Source organism: Schistocerca serialis, chromosome 3 (genome assembly GCF_023864345.2).
Source record: "Schistocerca serialis cubense isolate TAMUIC-IGC-003099 chromosome 3, iqSchSeri2.2, whole genome shotgun sequence".
NCBI lineage: Eukaryota > Metazoa > Arthropoda > Insecta > Orthoptera > Acrididae > Schistocerca > Schistocerca serialis.
This window is the reverse complement of record NC_064640.1, coordinates 420,709,891-420,730,448: the sequence shown is the minus strand read 5'-3', so window position 1 is coordinate 420,730,448 and position 20,558 is coordinate 420,709,891. Positions and strand designations below refer to the sequence as shown.

At 40.4% G+C, this 20,558-nt stretch overlaps 1 protein-coding gene across 8 annotated transcripts in view; it reads left to right on the top strand.

Moving 5' to 3' along the window:
- The window catches only part of LOC126470298 (phosphatidylinositol 4-phosphate 5-kinase type-1 alpha), a 311,070-nt gene that overhangs the window by 177,006 nt on the left and 113,506 nt on the right, over positions 1 to 20,558 (top strand). For all 8 annotated transcript variants that reach the window (XM_050098063.1, XM_050098062.1, XM_050098064.1 and 5 more), the window contains one exon: positions 1,642 to 1,798. In XM_050098063.1, coding sequence (XP_049954020.1) covers positions 1,642 to 1,798 — 157 coding nt within the window. The remainder of the gene's footprint in view (positions 1 to 1,641; positions 1,799 to 20,558) is intronic.

Genomic DNA, 20,558 nt, shown 5'->3' with positions numbered 1-20,558 from the left:
ATTTTATGAGCAAGTTATTTTGTATTTTGATTGACTAATGATTTTTAACTTTAGTGCCTGTGGCTATATTTGAAAGTGCCCGTAGTATACAAATTATTTCTCTCTCCCCCCCCCCCCCCCCCCCTTTCCAACCCCACAAACCTGCATATCTGATGTTATTAATGCAAGATTTTTTAGTTTGCTTGACACAAAGATTACCAGTTATGTAGAATGGTATTACTGGAAGAAATATTGACTATTAACTTGTGACTGGCAAGGGGTGGAAAAGTGATTGCAATCAGTGCCTTATGACCAGACTCTGCACTTGCCCTATGTTAAATCCCAAACAACTTTGCAGTATGTATCTTATGGATGCAGGTTGTGTGTAAAACAGTTGATAGTGATCTATCCATCATATGGATGTGTTAAGTGCCTCATTTGCAGCTTTAAGAAAAGGTAGGCTATGTGCTGGCATCAGGATTCATCCAGTCTCATCACATTATTAACCATCAATTTCAGAACAATGGAACTGTACACATTTAGTATAACAACTTACTCTAACTTTTTACAAAGGAAAATTGGCAAACTGTTGTATGTTTTGAGTCATTATGTTATTTAGGCAACGACTTCTGACACCTCAATAATGCCTTCTTCAGGCCACTATGAACTCCGTGTATAGGCAATCAGATATATTGATCTTTGCACACTGAAGCCATCAATACCTGGATTCCATAAATTCATCTTTAGAGTATTTACTTTGAAGACTTGAAAACAACTCAAAACATTCAGCTGTCTGGCAATTTTCCTTTATAAATATTTGACTTGCCACTGCCCCCATTCCACAATGGATCAACAGAGACATACTCCTAACAGTTACCAACAATCACATCTGATTAAGGGAAAATGTCCAGTTGGTATCAGTAAATACCACCTTCCCAGTTAGGAGACGGAACTCATAGAGGACTTCCCAACCAAGATAACAATAAAAAAAGTATATATATATTTCATTGTATATATTATATTATTAGCATTTCAGTTTCCAAAGTGTTGCTCCAACAGTTGTGAGTGAATTCATTGTGTCAGAAAGTTGATACTCTTTTTTTCACATATTTTGGCTGTTTAATAACAGATGCGTATCAAGTACTTCTAGAACAGTTTTCACTATCATAAGAGCGATATAATTTCAAGCCGCTAAGATCAATTTTATTGATGGTTCCATTAATGCTCATCTGTCATCTTATTGTATTTTTTTTTTGGTACACAGAGGAAATACTCTTAATAGTAAGCTTTGTAGACGCAGAGTTTACATTTGAACTGCATTTTCACCATTGCATTTTTACTATCCACATTATTTATTGTGTTCAAGCTGTGGAAACCCATCCTATGTATATTGCTTTCAAAACTGAAACAAATTAGTTACACAACACTTGTACATAGATAATTTTGAAGAAAGGAAAACAGCTTTCTGTTACTCTAGATCAAATCCAGTGCACCACAAGTAACAATTTTTCTCATATCAAAAGAGTAATGCATGCATGACATGTAGTTTGTCTTGCAGTATGGTGTTGCTAATTGCAAACTAATTAGTTACTTTGCTGTAGATTTCTGTACCACACACTGAGCTACTGTATAATAGTTTGCTTTTGTCCCTGTGTGGTACAGGTATGAGTCACGCCCCACTGCCCTGTTCTTCCACTCCTCCCCCAGCCTTTGAGGATGCCCTGCGTGGAGAATTGGTGGATTCTGGTACTGCTGTTACTCGCCATCGCTTGGGGCCACAGCATGTAGTTCGTTTACATAGAGATTCAGAAACTGCCAGGTGAGTAAGATACAGTGACACTTCACTCATTCCGAGTAACCAACAGCATAGTTAAACTGCTGTTGAATTTTAATTTGCTTGTAGTGTTCTTCATGTGTTTTTAAACTTGAGTCTTACCATCTCTTACTTCTCCCTGAGTGTACTTTTACTGAAGTGTAATGTTTTGTTTAGGCATGTTATTGACAGTATTAAAAATAGTAGTAGTATGCACTCTAAAAGTACATTGACATATAAACAATGCATTTAGGTTGTATGATCTATAAATTAGTTCACTGTGTAAGTTAATAGGTCATTAGACATTAAAAGAGGGTACTTATCTAATGAAAACACTTCTTGAGTGTAAATTACTTGTGGCATTTAATTGGTTCCAGAACAAATCTTCACTCTGCAGCAAAGTATGCACTGATATGAAACTTCCTGATAAATTAAAACTGTGTGCCAGACTGAGACTTCAACCAGGGACCTTTGTCTTTTGCACACAAATGACCAACTGAGCTACCTGAGAATAACTCACGACCTGTCTACACAGCTTTACTTCCACCAGTACCTAATCGCCTCCCTTCCACACTTCACAGAAGTTCTCCTGCAAAACTTGCAGGAATAGCACTCATGGAAGAAAGAATATTATGAAGACAGAACTTAAGTTTGCATGGTAGGAGATGAGTTATTAGCAGAAATAAAGTTGTGTGATAAGTAATGAGTTGTGCTTAGGTAGCCCCATTTGTAGAGCACTTGTCTGTGAAATGCAGAGGTCCCAGTTTCAAGTTTCAATATGTTGCACAATTTTAATTTTCCAGTAAGTTTCATTTTAATTGGTATCGAATGTGCGATAAATTATGATGTGTTGTTTTTTAGTAAACCACTAATTTTTATAAAGAAATATTTAGAGCCACTGTGTTGTGATTTATGTATACAAACTGGACTGTATTTTAATACTCCTCTGACTTCATAACATCACTAATTTGATTTCCAAACATGATCTTTGTAATTACTTCCAATTTTTCTATTTGTTACATAAAACAGAGAAATAGAGTGATTATCAGAACAGAATGAAATACCCTTCTGTGTGCAATTACCATGTACTGCCTCTCTTCCAATTCAGAGGAACAACAAACAATTCTGAAAAATGAGAAAATGAACTTTGTGGTTCCTTCATTGCTGAAGATCCAGTTCATTGTAGATTCTCTTTTTAACTCTTGGCACTTTCAAATTTCTGTCAGTGCAAAGATACTATGAAGGAATTACTTGACACTCCTCTGGTTAACTGTGTATTTCTGGCTAAGCAGTAATTCATACTATAAATACATTTACTTTACCATGGTTTACCATCATAGTGTACAACTGTGACTTCATTTACCATCACAATGTAGTACTGTGACTTGAGTTAGTGTTGGACTAGTAACATAATGTTTTTTTTTTTTTTTTATCATTCAGTTGGGCCTACATTCTTTGCTGGCAAGCAGTGTTACTCTCTTGTGTGTGATGACTGCATTACAAAGAGAACACAGTAAATAATGTCAGACGGGAAAGCGGAAAACCAACTTTCTTAGAGAATGGAATGTTCACTGATTTAAATTTTCATGGCAGTTTTAAACAAAATTATGAAAGGAAATAATTAATGTGGTTATTTCACTTTGATTCAATGATGTATTCAGTGACAGGCAAAACATACCATACATTATGAAATTGTCTGTTAACCTTAAAACAGCATATCTTGTTAATTGTCAATGTATATGCAGATGTCTAATCTCATCATCAGCATTTCAGTTGCTGATTGGTAGACGTTCACTATGTATGTAAGAATCATGTCCTAATTTCATACATTTGATTTCATAATTTAGGTTGTACACTGCAGACACCATCATTTGTGTACACTGATTATAAAGGTCTTCATTGTCTGTGTGTGCAAAACAGTATGTCAGTAGTATATGAAAGTGAAATTGGATTTGAAAGGAAATATTGCTTTCCTTTTTGCTTAACATAAGTAGTTAAAGTCATGTAATAACAAATCTTGATGACAAAACTATTCTTCGAAATTATCATTGGTGACTTTATGAAACGATATTTTGAGACAGTTAATTAAATTTGTCATTTACCTTTGGATTTCAACTGTTGTCTCACATTATCAAGAACTGTTGCTGTGGGTTCCATAAAATCTGAATTTTACACCCTCATTGCGAGACTTAAATATGTATTGTAAAAGGATTAGAAAATACTTTTACACACACGAACAAAACTTAGTGGTCAACTCATTTTTTAATAAAAAATAGTGGACTTTAGTTAGATATATTATTAATGTTTTAAGCTGGAGATTCAATAGAGAACTGTGTTTTTGCTTTTCTTTGCACTACACACAGAGTTACATGAGTGGTGTCAATTGACTGTGTGAGGTACTTCAGGGGTTAAGACTCTTTGCCCATAATCAGGATCAATGTTCACATCATTATTCAGCTGTTGGCCTCTCCCAACTTAGATTTTCCAATATTTCCCCAAATAATTTGTGATGACAGCTTTTGCTAAAAATGCATGCTGATAGTTTTTTTAAGGTGATCACTTTGTTGGTGTTTTTCTAGAGCAAGTGTAGAATATATAATGACTGGTAGACACCTGAGACAAGTTTGACAAGAAAATCAATCCTATGAATATTTCCTGTGTGTTAAAACAAAGTGTTAAGAGATACAGATGCACAAAATATTTGTTGTAGAGGTGGGATTCACTCTCAAAGTAAGGGAAAATTTAAGTTTGTGGTATCTGATGGTGAGATCATCCCTTCAACTCATAGCTGCCCATATTTTAATTTTCTGACGAGTGGTATTACATTGAGAAAATGTACAAAAATACAAGGTTATGACCTTAATAAACAGACTGCTCAAAAACAGTTTTGTACCACCTTCATGACTTGTATATGTTGTGTTTATATATGTGAAACCTCTTGACACTTTATTGACTGCAGGAAATCATTATCTACAGCCACCTGTAATGGAGGTAAAAGCAAACATGCTTTCTTAGTGCAGTTTAGTAGAGAACGCTATCTCTCCAACCATAAGCAGGACATTGCAGCTTGTGTACACTACTCAGTTCGTCAACATGCTTCAAAGGTTTATTTCAAACTTAGACTGTGAATATATTGTCACTTTACAGCCAGAAGGGTTGTCAGCACAGGAAGTTGACTGCCAAATTGGCAGACATTTCAACATAGTCTGTTGGATTCTCTAGTGATTAGGCGTGGGTGGTTCCAGTCCTTTACAACTTGGTATCAGTCACTTTGTTCATTTAGTCCAGTCTACAAGAGAGGTGTTATGCCCACGTTCACAGGCAGGGTATGAGCATCAAGCTCGGTGGTCTTCGGCAGTGAAGCAGTGTTGTCTAGTCACCTGCGATCATTACGCTCGGTGTGTCTCGGAACTGGAGTGACCTTGCTGGTAGACATTGGGGGCAAGGAATGGAGCTGTGTCAGGCAGTGGCACTGTGGTCAGTCGCTGTTACACTGATAGTTAGGTGGCCTGAGGCCTGCCCAGCTGCTGTGAGAGACAGTGGCATAGACATGCAGGGTATGAAGCCTAGCCTCAGCAACTGGTTGGTGGTACCTGGTGATGGTGGACACCGAGCAGATTGGTGCCTGGAATGACCTCAGTTTGACCCTCAGTCTTTTGGTACAGAGGCTGGACCTCCAAGGTAGGCAGTCCTGTAGGATGCAAAACCGGGATGACTGCTCTAGCAGTTTGCAGGTGAGCAACAACAGCCTCACTGCAGTAACCTGCTCTGTGGTAGTTGCTGATTCAATACCTACTGCCAGTTTTACAGCTAGTATTTATCCACACCTGGTTTGACCATGTTGGTAAGCAGACACGCCCAGCTGTCACGTAGCCCCCTTGTCAAAATGCTGCCAAAGCGTCCTATAGTTTGGTAATATTGTTGATCATTGACCGAGCAGTCATGCCGGTACATTGAAGTGGGTGTGGTAGTGAAATGCTGCCAAAGCTGATTACTGCAAGCAGGATGATTATGGCAATGAACACTTGCACTGACCAGTGCATCTACATTATTCCCCTCTTCGAAGAATTCAGTCCTCAGAATTCCATGCTGCTCTTGAAGTGTTTGACGTTGAAGTTCCTAAAGTAAGGAGCAGATGAGAAGTTTCTCTGTGATATTGACATATGTGTCTCAATTGTTGTTCCATCGAAATTCAGTTATTTTTACCTGCTATCATTTGGCCCAGGGAGGCAAGAAGTGTTGTGTCCAAGGTGGGATTTAGATAGGGTAAGTCTTCACTGGGCCAGATCTCGAAGTGAGGGTAGGGTGGGTAAAATAATGAATAGCTGGTGTTTGGTGTTGTGGTTCACACTTACATGTGCCCAACCATTCTGTAGTTTGTTGACCTCCATGCTCTGCCAAAATAGAATTGTGGGCCCACCTCAGTACCTCATCCCATAAACTTACTGGCATGACTATGTGTCATCCGTACTTGGTTTGTTTATGCAACCGTCATCAGCACAGAGCTGTATTTGTGTCACGGACTGCTGACAGTCTGACTCACCACCCTGCACCATTCACAGTTTGTCTACAGAAGTTAAACACACATTATTGTGTGCAATTTCTGATTGAGGTCAACACCATTACCGTGACTTTTCCATGGTAGAACCTTCAGGCTCATACGTCATTTTAATGTTGCATGATCCATTACAACTTTGGAGCATCTGCCATACATATAACAGAAATATGTGCTATGATAGATCAGGCTAAGCATCTATTTTTCTGCAACTGAATCATTTTTCTCTGCCTTATTTAGTTGCCTGAAAACAAAGGTTATCAGAAACTCTGCTCTATCTACTTCTTGACATAATATACACACCAAGATGTGATTGCTGGCATCACAAGACAATATGAGCTGCTTCTGACAATTCGGAAAAGTGAGAATGGCACCATTGGACAACAAATTCTTCAACCACACAGTCTTCATCGCAGTCTATAATACAGTGAAACTTTATCCCCTTCATCAACACATGTGTAAGGGGTCTCACCATTTCTGCAAATTTAGTCACAAATTTCCTGTAATAAGTCAAATCTAAGTATAGCTGTAGATATTTTTCAGTACTAGGAGTAGGAAATTCCCACACTGCTTGTATGAGGCAGCGATATGCTTGCACACCATCCTGGCTGATAATATGGCCTAAATAACAAATTTCCTTCAAGACACAATGACACTTCTTCAAACTTAGTGTTAGATGTGCCACTAATATTCAACTAAACTCTCCCCATAATAGTACTACATTATCTTTAGATGCCCTTAGAAGACATGTCATCATCCAAATATACAATACACTGCTTTGGTTTTACCCTTGTAACATTCGATCTGACTGGCATTGGAATGGCATTGGTACATTCTTCAAACCGAATGCCATCTGGCAGTACAGGTTATGACTACATGGAGCCATAAATGTGGTCTTGGGTCGATCTTACAGCTTACTTTTCAATTGACAGTACCCACTTCACAAATCCATTGCTGTAAAATATTGGCATTGCTCCAGGTTATTTAAAGTATCCGTTATGTTCAGTATTGGGTATGCATCTGCTACTGTATGTTGATGTGTATACCGATGATCACAGCAAAATTGATATGCTTTAATCACATTCAAACTCTTCTTAGATATGAATACTACTGGTACCCTCTTAGGGCTGATACTTTCTTCTTTAATTCTGTCAGAGAGCTGCCGATTTATAAATTCTCCCATCATTGATTGAAGGTGATGTGGAGCTTGGTATGTTTTCTAGTGCACTGGTGGGTCATTTGCAATGGGAATCCTTTACTGCATTATCTGAGTTGACAGAAATGATCCTAAAGGTTTAAACAACTCTGCATATTCCTCTAACAACGTTTCTACCTCCCTATCATTTCTCTGCAAATGTGAGACTTTTCCACATAATGTAGCTAAATTGGCAGACTTTCCTAGCTTAATATGCTCTGTATTCACCTATCCGTCAAAATATTCCTCCTCTAGTACCTCGAGATTGGCTCTCAAAGCACCTCATGATAGCTTTCTTCTATTGAACCAAAATTGTACGTGCTGACTGGGTCTATCTGGCTTTCATCAACCTTTTGCACAAAACACTGCACTTTATTCAGTTCTTACTTTTATGCTAAGGGTTCTGCTACACCCAAAGTATTGATTTGCATATCTGCTCCTGCATCTACGCAGACTAGTTTTCCTGCACTTTGTGGTGTTTTATCCTGCAAACCAATTCTAAACATACTGTGCACGCAATTTGGGTGGCTTCTCCAACATTTAATGTGTGCTTTGAAGCATTTCAGTATTCTCAACAGTAGTACCTAAACAGAAAGAATACCATCAACCTCGACTATTGTCACTTCATTTTGAATTTAGCATTATATGTATTCAGAAAATCCAGTCCAAGTTTGACATTGTAGCTGCTGCCAACTTGAGAATTCCATGCAAGTGCAGAATTCTTTCGCTCTCACTCAGAAGTTCACTAATGCCAAACTGAGAAAGTAAATATTCGCCACCTACATCACTAAGTATACCATGAGGCAGATTCAGATTCCTTAACTCAAATACACCTGACTTGCCTCAGATACCAATGATTGTGTATTCAGCAAAAGCTTACTACTCTTCGTTTTGCACAGTCAGTCATACAGTAATCTGCCACTGATGCCACACACCAGTCACCTGTGCTCACATTTACTCGGAATACTGCACAGTAGCCAAAACATTGCTGTCCTTGGTTAATGCTGGAGCGCAAGCTCCATTCTGCGACCATCTTCTCTGTGCATATGAAAACCTATGCTGACATTCCCACTATGTGTCTAGTCTGCATACGCTTCCCTCTCTGAGGTTTCCCACAGTTGTGCTGAATATGACCAGGCTGACCACACTGATAACATGTGGTTCCCGTAAAATGTCAAAACCACCCTCTTTTTTACTACATCTGGGCACCGCATCTATTTCTACCAAAGACACTGCATTGTCCACAGCTTTGTTTAACAACTTTGGAAATCCTACTTTCACCTTTTGGGAAATTTTAGCTGGCAACCTGACACATCCAGTACCCTTTGTTGTGCCTCTTTATGGGTGGCTTTCCTAATTCAGTCTACAAAACTTTAAACATATTCCACTTGTCTCTGTATTATACTATCGAGCTGCTCTCAATAGTACCTAGAAGTATTCTTCCTCCTATAGAATTCCAACTCCACAATTTCTCATGACACATCACTAATGTCCTTGCATCCCCTGTTAATTTCAACTAAACCACACTCAACAATTGATTGTCGTTCCATCCCTCTAACTTTGTGGTTGTGAGTAGGGGACAAGTAGAGAGATACTTGAGGGGACTGTTTCCTTCTCTCCTCGTGCAACCTCTCTAGTTCTCCATGTAACTTTAAATGGTCTACTCACATTTGAGTGACTTGATCAAGTAAGTGCTGTATTGTGTCCTGGGTACTCATCTTACCCGGCGCTATCTTGCTCACTGTCTGTCGCTATCAGAACCCAAAACAAATGTAAAATATTACCAAATTTAAGGAGGAAAAGGAAACAAATGATCATACAAGCCCGTACAATGTTTATAGTCGGCACTTAGTTTCATTCACCTGCTAAACACCATGATTGAATCTTGGCTGCATTGTTGTTCTGCACCAGTGTCTGACATCTATTATCAACCCTACTAGCTCTTCTGACACCAAATGTAGGGTGTTGGGTTATCTAGTAGGTAGGCATGGGAAGTTCCACTCACATACAGGTGGTATCATTTGGTTTACTTCTTTAGTCCAGTCCACAACAGAGGTCTTACACCAATGTCCACAGGCGGGCACTAGCATTGAGCTGTGCCCGCAGCCACAGTGGTGAAGTGTTGTCATGTAGTTGCTTGTGGCCACCATCCTCCGTGTGTCTCAGGAGTGGAGCAACCTTGTGTGGTAGGCATTCCAGGCCAGGCGATGGAGCTGTGTCAGGTGTTGGCACTGTGGTCAGACATGGCCACACCACTAGTAATGCAGGCAACAGGCCTCCCAATTCCCAACCATGGAGAGAGATGGAGGTGCAGACATCTTGGATGCAAACCTCGGTCTCAAATTTTGGCTGGCAGTGCCTGGCGACCACAGGCACCTAATGCATGAGCAACTGGGAGGGCCTCAGTTTGACAGTCGGCCCATTGGTGCAGAGGCTGAACGCCCAATGTAGGATGGCAAATGGAGGTGGCTGCACCAGCAGACACCAGGGTCAGGCCTTTTGGTGAGCCCCAGCCATCATGTAGACCCCTTGCCACACCACTGCTGAAGCATCTCAGATTTCAGTAATACTGTTGGTGATCGACCAAGCAGTCATACCAGTTTATTGAGGTGGGAATGGTGGTGAAACACTGTGCCAGCTGATTATTGCAAGCAGCATGATTGCAGCAGTGTGTGCTTGCACAGGCCAGCACTGCTACATCATCATCATCAGCAGCAGCAGCAGCAGCACCAGCAGCAGCAGCATCATCAGTATTTGAACATTCGACCACTATCATCTGACATGAAACATTGAAGGTCTGCCTCATAGTATTCATCTACAGCCAAAACCTCCAGTTGATGACAACTATGTACAAATTATGGATCATATGTACCCTGAGGAGAATGCACCAAAACTGCTGGCTTCGTTTTTGGAGTTAACTGAGGGAACTGTGTCAACCAAGGCAGTGCACAATCATTTCATCATGATCAATTTGGCCTGTAAGATCCACTATGAATAACAGTGCAAAGAGGTTGGGTCCTCTTCACTGCCGAGTGTGGGATTGAGTGTTTTAGAAGATGTAGATCACAAGGTACTGATTCACTTATCAGGCATGAAGTCCCGCAGGTTAAACTGGGAGGTAGGTGAGTCAGTCATGTTTTGGCCCAAATTTTGGAGTCATCTCACTACTATCAAGGGTAATAGGAAGGCTATACCATACTGTTTGAGCACATGTGCCCACTGGTGGGTGGCTGTGTGTACATGGGCCCATGTGGGCAGGAGTGGGCAAATAGATAATACTCAGCCTGTCAGCCAGCTCGGCAAGGGTGAGAGGGTGGCTCTCTCAGTGCATGACCAATAGCAAACTGAGGTACACCAAGGAGCTCCTGCATCGTGTGGGACATTGTTGTAACAGCCTAGGGTAAGCTGTAGCACACCAGTATCCTCCCAACATATTGTTCATCCTTACTGTTGACATTTTGGTAATGGGTTCATCTTTTAACATAATAACACACGAGTACATCAGGCTTACCTCATGGATGCCTTACCTAATGAAATGGCCTGTGGTATATGGTGACAAGAACCCAAGTGAGAATACTTGAGACAAGTTGAACTGTACAGTTGCTCATTATTGGAACCCTCATCTCTCACTAGAGAACTTCAGGAGAGTCACTGTTGTATAGTAGGACAGGCTCAAGCAGCAACGTCTCAACCACATAGTGGACAGCATACTGAGGATTGTAGTGTGACACAATTGTGGGGGTGGAACAGCTTGGTATTGAATGTTACTCATCAGTAGATTTTGATTTCAATCACAATACCTACATTTTGGCTGTTGCTCTGTTTTTACTTCACAGTAAAGGCTTATTATTACATTCCGTGCTCCATTTTAATCTAAGTCATCACATGTTTGCAGATCTGCACGATGTGAAAACTACCATGAGCAGTTTTTTTTTTAATTATGTAATATATATTTATAAATTGGAGAGTGTCTGCAATTCCACTATCACAATTTTTCCAGTGTCATTCCATTGGTCCAAATCTGGGTGAAAATCACGTTTCATGTCATTTTGCCACACTTAAGATATGATGCATAATGTGCAATAAAAACTTGTAACATCATAACACAAAAAAGTGTGTGTGTGACAGTTTTTACTTTACTTCTAAAGTTTGACTTTAGTCTTGTTTAAAATCTTGAGAAAATTTTGTTGCAAAAATCTCTTTATTCATGTGTGTAAATCCTCATGCCAAGTAGGAGTGAAATGTCATGGGTTTTGCACTAATTGTGGTACAGTGAGATTGTCTTGTGGTAGAGTGGGGGGTGGGGAGCTAGAAAATTCTTTGTTGTTTCAAATGCTGTCAAGTGTTCATCTCTAGTGACTCCACCAAAAATTTTAACTTCAGTGAAGAGTAATTGTTTTTCCATGTCGTCGTACATTTAAGTATGTGACTCTTGTGTTATTACCAGTATAAAATTCTTTTAGCTATGTGAGTGTTGTGAGGGAGCTACCTTCAAGTGCCCCAACTATAACAGTGTGTCCTTTTTGGTTATGTATTGAAAGGGAAGAAATAGATTTGAATCCCAGTTCATCCCTGCTGTCCCCTCCCCTTACTTCATCTCAAGTGACTGTACTCTTTATTCAACAAATCCACAGCTGATTCTGTCCCCCCAACTTTCCTCAAACCGAGCTCATGGGTTCCCCCCCCCCCCCCCCTCCCCCCCTCTATTTAACTCACTGCTCATGCTGATTACATACACTAAAAAGAAACTGTAAAATACAATTAAGTGATGTTTAAACGCATATGATAGATTCCTTAAATAAGTTTCTAACTGTATTTTATTAAGAGTTTGTAATGTCTATATGTTTATGTTGACCAAGATGATAGTCTTTGCCTGAACGTTTATAGTTTCATTGAAACACATGCCGTAATTTAAATATGATATTAGTAATTTTTAAAAACGCAGTAATCAAAACAACACTCTGGGAAGATTATCCGCCAACTGAGGAGAGGGCATCAACGTAGGCCCCAAGGAAGGGACCGCCAATGAGAGGGAGAGAGAGGAGCCGGCATTTGGGGCTGCGGCTGCTCGAGGAAACGAGGATGCAGTTGTTTGCCGTGATGCGAAACCACCCTGTCGTCCAGGCGTACCTTGGATAACAACCCTTCGGAAGCCAGCTGGGCCAGGGCCCGAAACTGCCAGCCCACACCTTGGAGCCAGATAAATATCGGGAAGTGCCTGGCAAGGCACGAGGTACAACCTGTGGCAGGAGATGGAGTAGGGTCCGAGGCTGGTGACCATGGAGCAGTTCGGCTGGACTCTTCTCAGCCACCACCATGGTCCTGTGGGTACTGAGAAATAATGTAAGAGCTTCTTTCAGAGAATGGTCCTCTGTGTACTTCATCTGAGTTGTAAAAGTGCAAACAAGGCGTTCCGTGACAGAATTTGGCGAACTCTTGACTGCGAAATTGCGGGCTGTTGTCTGATACCAAGGTGATGGGAAGGCCTTCAACGGTAAATATTTTTGACAAGGCCATGATGGTATTCTCTGTGGTGATAGAGTAGCATCAGAAAATGAGAGGGAAGTGGGAGTAGGCATCCATGATGAGTAATCAGTAAGCCCCGAGGAAGGGTCCTGCAAAATCCACATGGATGCGCTCCCATGTGAGGGAAGTGGCCAGTCAGGATTGGAAGGACCGGCGTGGTGTGGGAAGGGTCTGGGTACACTGCTGAGAACCCCGAACCATGCACTCCACGTCTGCTGTCATGCCTACCCAGAAGATATGGTGACGTACGAGTGTTTTCGTCCGGGCAATAACTCAGTGACTGTGATGTAAGACGTGGAGAATCCATGACTGCAGGGAAGTTGGTATGATGACTTGTGGAGTGGCATCATTTTCCCCATGGAGGAGCAACCCCATTGACAGCCACCAGTTGATGGCAGATGGAGAAGAAGAATCAGAGGTCAGCCTGGGCACGAGGCGGAGGAAGCACCGGCCAGCCGCAGAGAACATAGCGGCGCACCAGTTGTAGGAGCGGAGCTGCGGTAGTTGCTGCGGCCACCCTCTCAGCTGTGACTGGGAATGCAGCTAATGCATTCTGTATTTCGTCATCGACCTGAAAAATTCTGTATTTCGTCATCGACCTGAAAAATTCTGTATTTCGTCATCGACCTGAAAAATTAGGAGGTCCAACGAATCGAATGCCGGAGGGGAGCCGAGACAAGACATCGGCATTGGCATGCTGGGAGGTGGGCCGGAAATGGACGGTGTACCTAAAATGTGAAAGGAATAGGGCACATCACTGCAGGTGGTGGGAAGTCTTTGTGGGAAACTGGGCTGACAGGGAAAATAAGGCCATGAGGGGCTTATGGTCAGTGATTAAATTATAAGACCTACCGTAAAGGTATGGGAGGAATTTGATAGAGGCAAACATGATGGCTATAGCCTCCTTCTCAATTTGAGAATATTTGCATTGGGCCACTGTAAGGGATTTAGATATGTACACCACCAAGTGTTCCAGTCTGTCGGGTAGACAGTGTGAAAGGACAGCTCCAACACCATAGTCTGAGGCGTCCGTAGCCAAGAGGAGAGGAAGAGAGGGGAGACACGCTGCGGATTTGCAACCTCCACTTTAAGGTTTGGAAAGTCGATTCACAAGCTGGGGACCAATGAAAAGGCATGTTCTTTTGGCACAGGTGATGGAGGGGCACCGCAGTGTGGGCGGCGGAGGGAATGAACTTTCGATAGTAAGCAATTTGGCCTAGGAAAGACCGCAGTTGGTGGACATCCTGCAGACGTGGAAGGGCCGTTATAGTGGCAATGTGGGAGGAGGTACGTGATATGCCATTGCGGGAAATAATGTGGCCCAGGTAGGAGATAGCAGGTTGAAAAAGGGAGCATTTAGCAAGGTTGCATTTTAGGCCCGCAGTCTGCAGGTGCAGAAACAATTGTCACAGATGACTGAGATATTCATCCGTGGTATGGCCAGTGACGACAATGTCATCAAGGTAGTTTATGCAACCTGGCATATCCTGCAAGAAATGTTCAAAGTAACGTTGAAAGATGGCCAGTCACTAGTGATGCCATACATGAGACGGTTCAACCGGAACAGCCCAAACAGTGTGTTGACAATGGCCAAATGATTAGAAGGCCCATCTAAAGGTATTTGGAGGTAGGCCTCGGCAAGATCGATCTTCGAAAAAAATTGTACCCCTGTGAGCTTGGAGAACAGGTTCTCAGGATGTGGGAGGGGATAGTCTTGAACCTGTAGCTGAGGGTTAAGCATAGCCTTGAAGTTGCCACAAACTCTAAGACGCCCATCTGGTCTCTTGAGGACGACCAAGGTGTCGCCCACGAACTGTAACAGACCGGAGTGATGACTCCCTCTATGGTGAGACGGTCCATTTCTTGTTGAAGAGGCTACTGGAGGACATAGGGAACCTGCCCTGCTGGGCTCAGAAGTACTTCGGGCAGGCAGACGGTTTCGCTGGAGCAACACATGAAAATCTTGAGCACAACCGACACCCGGCAAGAAGAGCTCCTGGAGTTCCATGCAAAAGGTGTCGACTGCCGGGAATGGAACCTGGGAAGACACCAGATGAACATTGTCGTCGATGGCGAAGCCAAAGGCCCGGATGGCATCCAACCCAAGGAGATCCACCAAACCGATTTATACATGACGGAAGTCGTGAACTGACCCAAGAGGGTGATCGCTTGCTTATTATAAGTAAGGAGGCGCCGAGGTGTGGGCACCAGGGGAGGTGCCCCAATCTTCGCATAAGAGGAATAGTTGATCAGTGAGACCGCTGCTCCGGTATCCACCTGCATCTGTCTGAACACACAGTCTACCAATCACTCCTAACAATGGGCCATCACAGTTGATGACCCACGCATGTGCCAGTGTTCGATGTTGGCACAGTGGCAGAGTGTTGCACAGTCTGATGAATCCTGATGTCTTCTTCATCATGCCGATGGGAGGGCACAAATCCATCGTCTTCCAGGATAACATCTCCTTGACACTTGTACTATAGGGCAGAGACAAGCTGGTGGCAGCTCCATTACGCTCTGGGGAACAGTCCCGTGGGCATCCATGGGTCCAATGGGGGAATATTAATGAATGTAGTACCAGAGGTGGCTTTTCATGTTATGCAGAGTCCCTGAAAATTTAATTCATTTATCTATGATAGTTTCTGATATAATGGGGCATATGAACTGAAAATTTTAGTTTGTGGGGAATTGACTTTAAAGAAAAAAAACTTTTGAAATTTGTTACTTACAGTTAATTAACTATCATGCTGCATATATGATGGCCATTCTTTGGCCTCTAGCAGGTCTTCCAGCTTCTTTTTTCACCTTCCTGGATGTTTGTCTTGCTTTCTTGGACATATTAGATGCAGACCTGTCTGCATCAGCTGTCCTCATTTTATCGCAATGTTGCAGCCCAGTGATCATATTTTCACCAGGATTAATTCCTAGCTTTTTCAGTATCCAACACTTTCCAATATTACCCAATTGAATGTAATAACAGCATCATGAACTCCTAGTTTCATTGTATGCATGGCTACAAATACAGTTTTGGGAAGGCAGTTCCAAAGTATGCTGTTGAAACATTCATTTGGGTTCTGTGTCTGCCCATGCAGACATTTCCTTAGAAGGTCAGGATGAGCCAAGTCTCTGAAAATAGGTTTAATTGCTGTAATAACAGCAGCAGGAACAGAATGCTGGTGAGAATAAGATTCTCCAATTGCCTGAGCCCTATTGTATTTGCTACACGATTTTCTCCTGATGGACACAATCCATGACGTGGCTTATCATCAGTAGAGGACTTATGGAAGAATATGGCCAAACATCTCTCTTCATTGCCTCCAGATTTTCTTTATTTCTCCTAATTGCCTGCCCGTAGTATACCTGCAAGTTTTCTATTTCAGTTTTAGTTAACCGACCCTGTCCAGTCAACAATTTTCCATCTTCTAATTTTTTTTCCTCTCATATCAACAGTGAGTTTTCTCAGCCTTGTTACCAAACGTTTTTGAACATGGCCTGCACATTCTGTTTTGCTAATAATGGCATCTCCATATTGCTTAGAGTTCACCACAGTGTTGTATGCCTTACTGTCACCATCGCCCAAATATTTGGTGTACCATATGCCTCTTGTTTCTTCGGAGCGATGAAATATTTGTTGTACTCCATGAACTTCCATACCACCACTTGTTCCTCTAAAATTAGCCACACAGTTGTGTTCTTTATGTTCATTCACTTTACAACATTTGCAATATTTAGACATTATCTCCACATCTAACACTGTACCGGTGTCTACACTTGTGGCAGTCACTACTCCATTCATTCAGAGAAGTATGTCGTCTTTTCTGCCAACTTCCATCAAGTGCAACTGCAATATCCGAACATCACTAGCAGCCAGTTTCATGCTTTCCTCACTGACCTCTAATATTGCAGTCAATTTTTCAAATTTATTTGGTGGTTGATGTAAGTTCATCACTTAACAAAATGTTTTCCCTGCAGCTATGCCCTTGCCAGTGGATCGTAAAGCATAAACTAATCTAGTATTGATTTCATAAGGGCCACTTGCATCTGGTTTTGAAGAACTCATAAATGAAATCACAGCTGAGCATAATGCAAATTAAATCCAAAGGAATTGCTAGGCCTTTTCTCCCACTGGCACTCTCACAAATTTTCACACTTGTGACTTACCACACTGTCTACATTGTACAAATTTAGAAATTACATGTGATAATATTCTCAAATTTATAAATATGTTACTGCATCCCTTGTCACTTACAGTAAATTCGTTGTAACTCTCTTGAAATGGTGCGAGCTTCTTTGATGATGCACTTGTTGAAGAATTACAATTAGAAACATCATTGCCAGGCGACATAACCTCTTGTACAGAAAGCTTTCTAAAATTATTTCCTCTAAATTGTCATTTCTTGAAAAATGCCTTTACGTTTCGTCATCTTCAATAAACACACTAAAACACACGTAAACAAGCACTGCAAATGTAAGTATAACAACTACTTGCAATCACACTTGAACAAAACTAACCGCGTGTTTGAAAGCGTGTTGTTTACAAACAGCAGAAACAAAAGAATACCGACCGTTGCATTCCAAGGATAGTCAACACACTTGGGAGTAAAAAAAAAAAAAAAAAAAAAAATCCCTAACATGCAATGTAGGGGATATAAAGATCTAAAATATATGCAGAAAAGTGGGTGACAGAAAAGTGGGCATGCAACATAAACACACGTGGTAGAAAAATGCTCTTTAAATGCTTGGGGGGGGGGGGGGGGGGGGGAAATCGGCAAAATCCTTTTCAGAGTACTTAAATAAAACCTTAATCTATCGAAATATGATGAAAACCGAATATCGATTCCCCCCCCAAACCACGGCGTGATGCCCTTAACAGTCAGTCACAACAAAGTGATCCAATAGGGGTTCCGTTTTTACTAACTGAGGTGAAGAAACATAAAAATTTAAAAGAAGCTTGTATATTAAGTTACTCATGTCCAAAACAAAACATGTTTTACTTAAAATAATAATATTTCCTTATCAATATTCAGCATATGGTCTTAGCATCAATGAAGACTACACATTGTCACTAGCTTCAGAAGGGGTTTTACTAGACTTTGTATGTAGCAGAACTGAGGGAATAAAAGTATTCACTATTGCCGTCCAATAGTGGCAATAAGTTGATAAATAAAATTACTTTATGTAATGTGTCAAAACATGCATATATAACAATAAAAAAGATATTTTGTTACTAAATATGTAACATTGTTCTAAAACTAGGTAAAGTGTTCAGTTTGAATAAAAAATGTTAATTGATACATTGAAATTTTCACTAATGTATTGAACAGACTACTATTTTTAAAATATATAGTACAAATGACCACAACATAAATAAGGCATCAGTCGAAGAGAAAGTGCCTACCAGTGGTTTTAACAAGTAGTTCTTCATTATTGTATTAGAGGCTTTATTATATATTTAAAGAAATAATTAATCTGTTTACCACTTGAGTAAATGTTTAGATCTGTTATTTTGCCTATTTCATTTTGTCAAAACTGTTAAGTATCTACTTTTAGAGCAACGATGTGGGTTCTTTGCCTGTACACACCTCACATTACAAATTCAGTGAAGAAGTAAATTTTTCAATTATGTTAAACAGTTTATGTAATGTTATTTTATTTATCACTTTGTAAACGTCATCAGAGGGCAGTAGTGAATATTTTTCATCTCTCAGATCTGCTGTACAAAGTCTAGCAGAACACTTTCGTAAGTTAGTGGCAATGCATGGCCCTCAATGATGCTAATACCATTACACTGTGTACTGGCATGGAAAAATTATTATTTTAAACAATAAATGTATTGTGCCTGACAGCAAGTTTATGTACAAGCAATCTCTTCATTTGTTGTTATAGTTTAAACTGACCATGTTTGAATATAAATGTGATAGTGTACAAAACTACATAATAATAAAAAAAACTGTTTACAGTATTTAATATGAGTTTGGTAACAACTACGCGAGATAGACCATTTGCACCATTTTACAGCACTGTACTGAACATGTTGTGTGTCAAGTGCAAAAATCTAGAAAAATCAGTTAGACAACATCATTAAATCATTTAAATCTGGAATTTCGTCATGTTTGTGGACAGTTGCTTTTCTGACAAAGATGATGGTGGACTTTATTGAAAGCTAGGAATTTTATACCCTTTTAAGATGACGAATTTGCCTAGAATATTTTATACATCAAGAGATATTAGTTCAAAAGATGTATTCTATTTTTGTGTCAAATTGAATCTCTTAGTTGCACCATGATCTTTATTTTCTTTTCTCTTTCTGTAGTGTGTTGAGTATCAATTTATAAACTGAGATGGTGTAGTAGGTAAGACACTGGATTCCTAGTCAGGGGCCATGCTTCTCTAAATCACCAGATGAAAATGCCAGCATCGTTCATTAACAGAAGTCCATTACTTATATCCATGCCCATTCTTCTGTTGTTACAGCTGATGCTGTGTTGCAATGACATTAGCATCGATGGGACTGCAGTCTGCTGGAATCTTCCTTTCTTCTACCTTCAAATGTTTATTAGAAGCTTTACAACAAAGTGCTGTTATTGAAACTTCCCAACCCCCCCTCTCATCATCCTTTCGCATTTTTCTGATTTTTATTTCTGTGTAAAACTTTACTCGTTGACCTACTACAGTTGTTAAAGACTGCCCAAGCTAACCATCATAATTAGCGTAGTGTTCCAAAGTAACTTCTAAGAAATAATATAGTATGGCAAGAAGAGAGAGTGTCCTCTACAACTTCCTCTTATTGTTTGGTCTAGCAGTTCATCTCTGACAATTAGTCATTCACCCTTAGAAGCTTCATTTATGAGAGTTGTCAATCATCTCATATTGTACTTCTCAGTCTAATGGAATGAACTGAGTTTACTCTCCTTGCCCTATTGTGTGTTGTTTATTGATAAGACTACCAGTTCATGAGATGTTTTAAAAATATAAAGATGTGGCACCTTCTCATAAGATCAATTTACATCCAAACCTCTCTCACATTTCAGTTCTTAATTTTTGTTTCATAGTAGTGTTTTGCTAAATGTTGTTTCACTGCCATTCTTGTTGACAAAGATACATTCTGTTATTTGGGCTTGAAATGTGGATAAAATATAGTAGAATAAAATAATAGATGTCTCTAACTACGTCTCCATAGATGTGCTGAGTGAAATGGCTTTTGATGCCATACCTCAATGGTTGTGATTGATACAATAAGAAATAGTGTGGAATTGATTTTTCAGAGTTCACGTCAGTGGTGAAAAGCCCAGCCCATACGTTGAAGCCCAATGTGTTGTGCACGTAGACCGGATGATGTTATCATAAGGTATGGATGCTACCATTTTATGTAGTCATCCTCCACAGTTTCCACAATCACCGACCACATCATAGTGATGTGATGATTTTTTATTTTCCTTTTAATGTCTGCTGCCATGCCCTAAATAAAATGGAAATGTTCCCCTTTT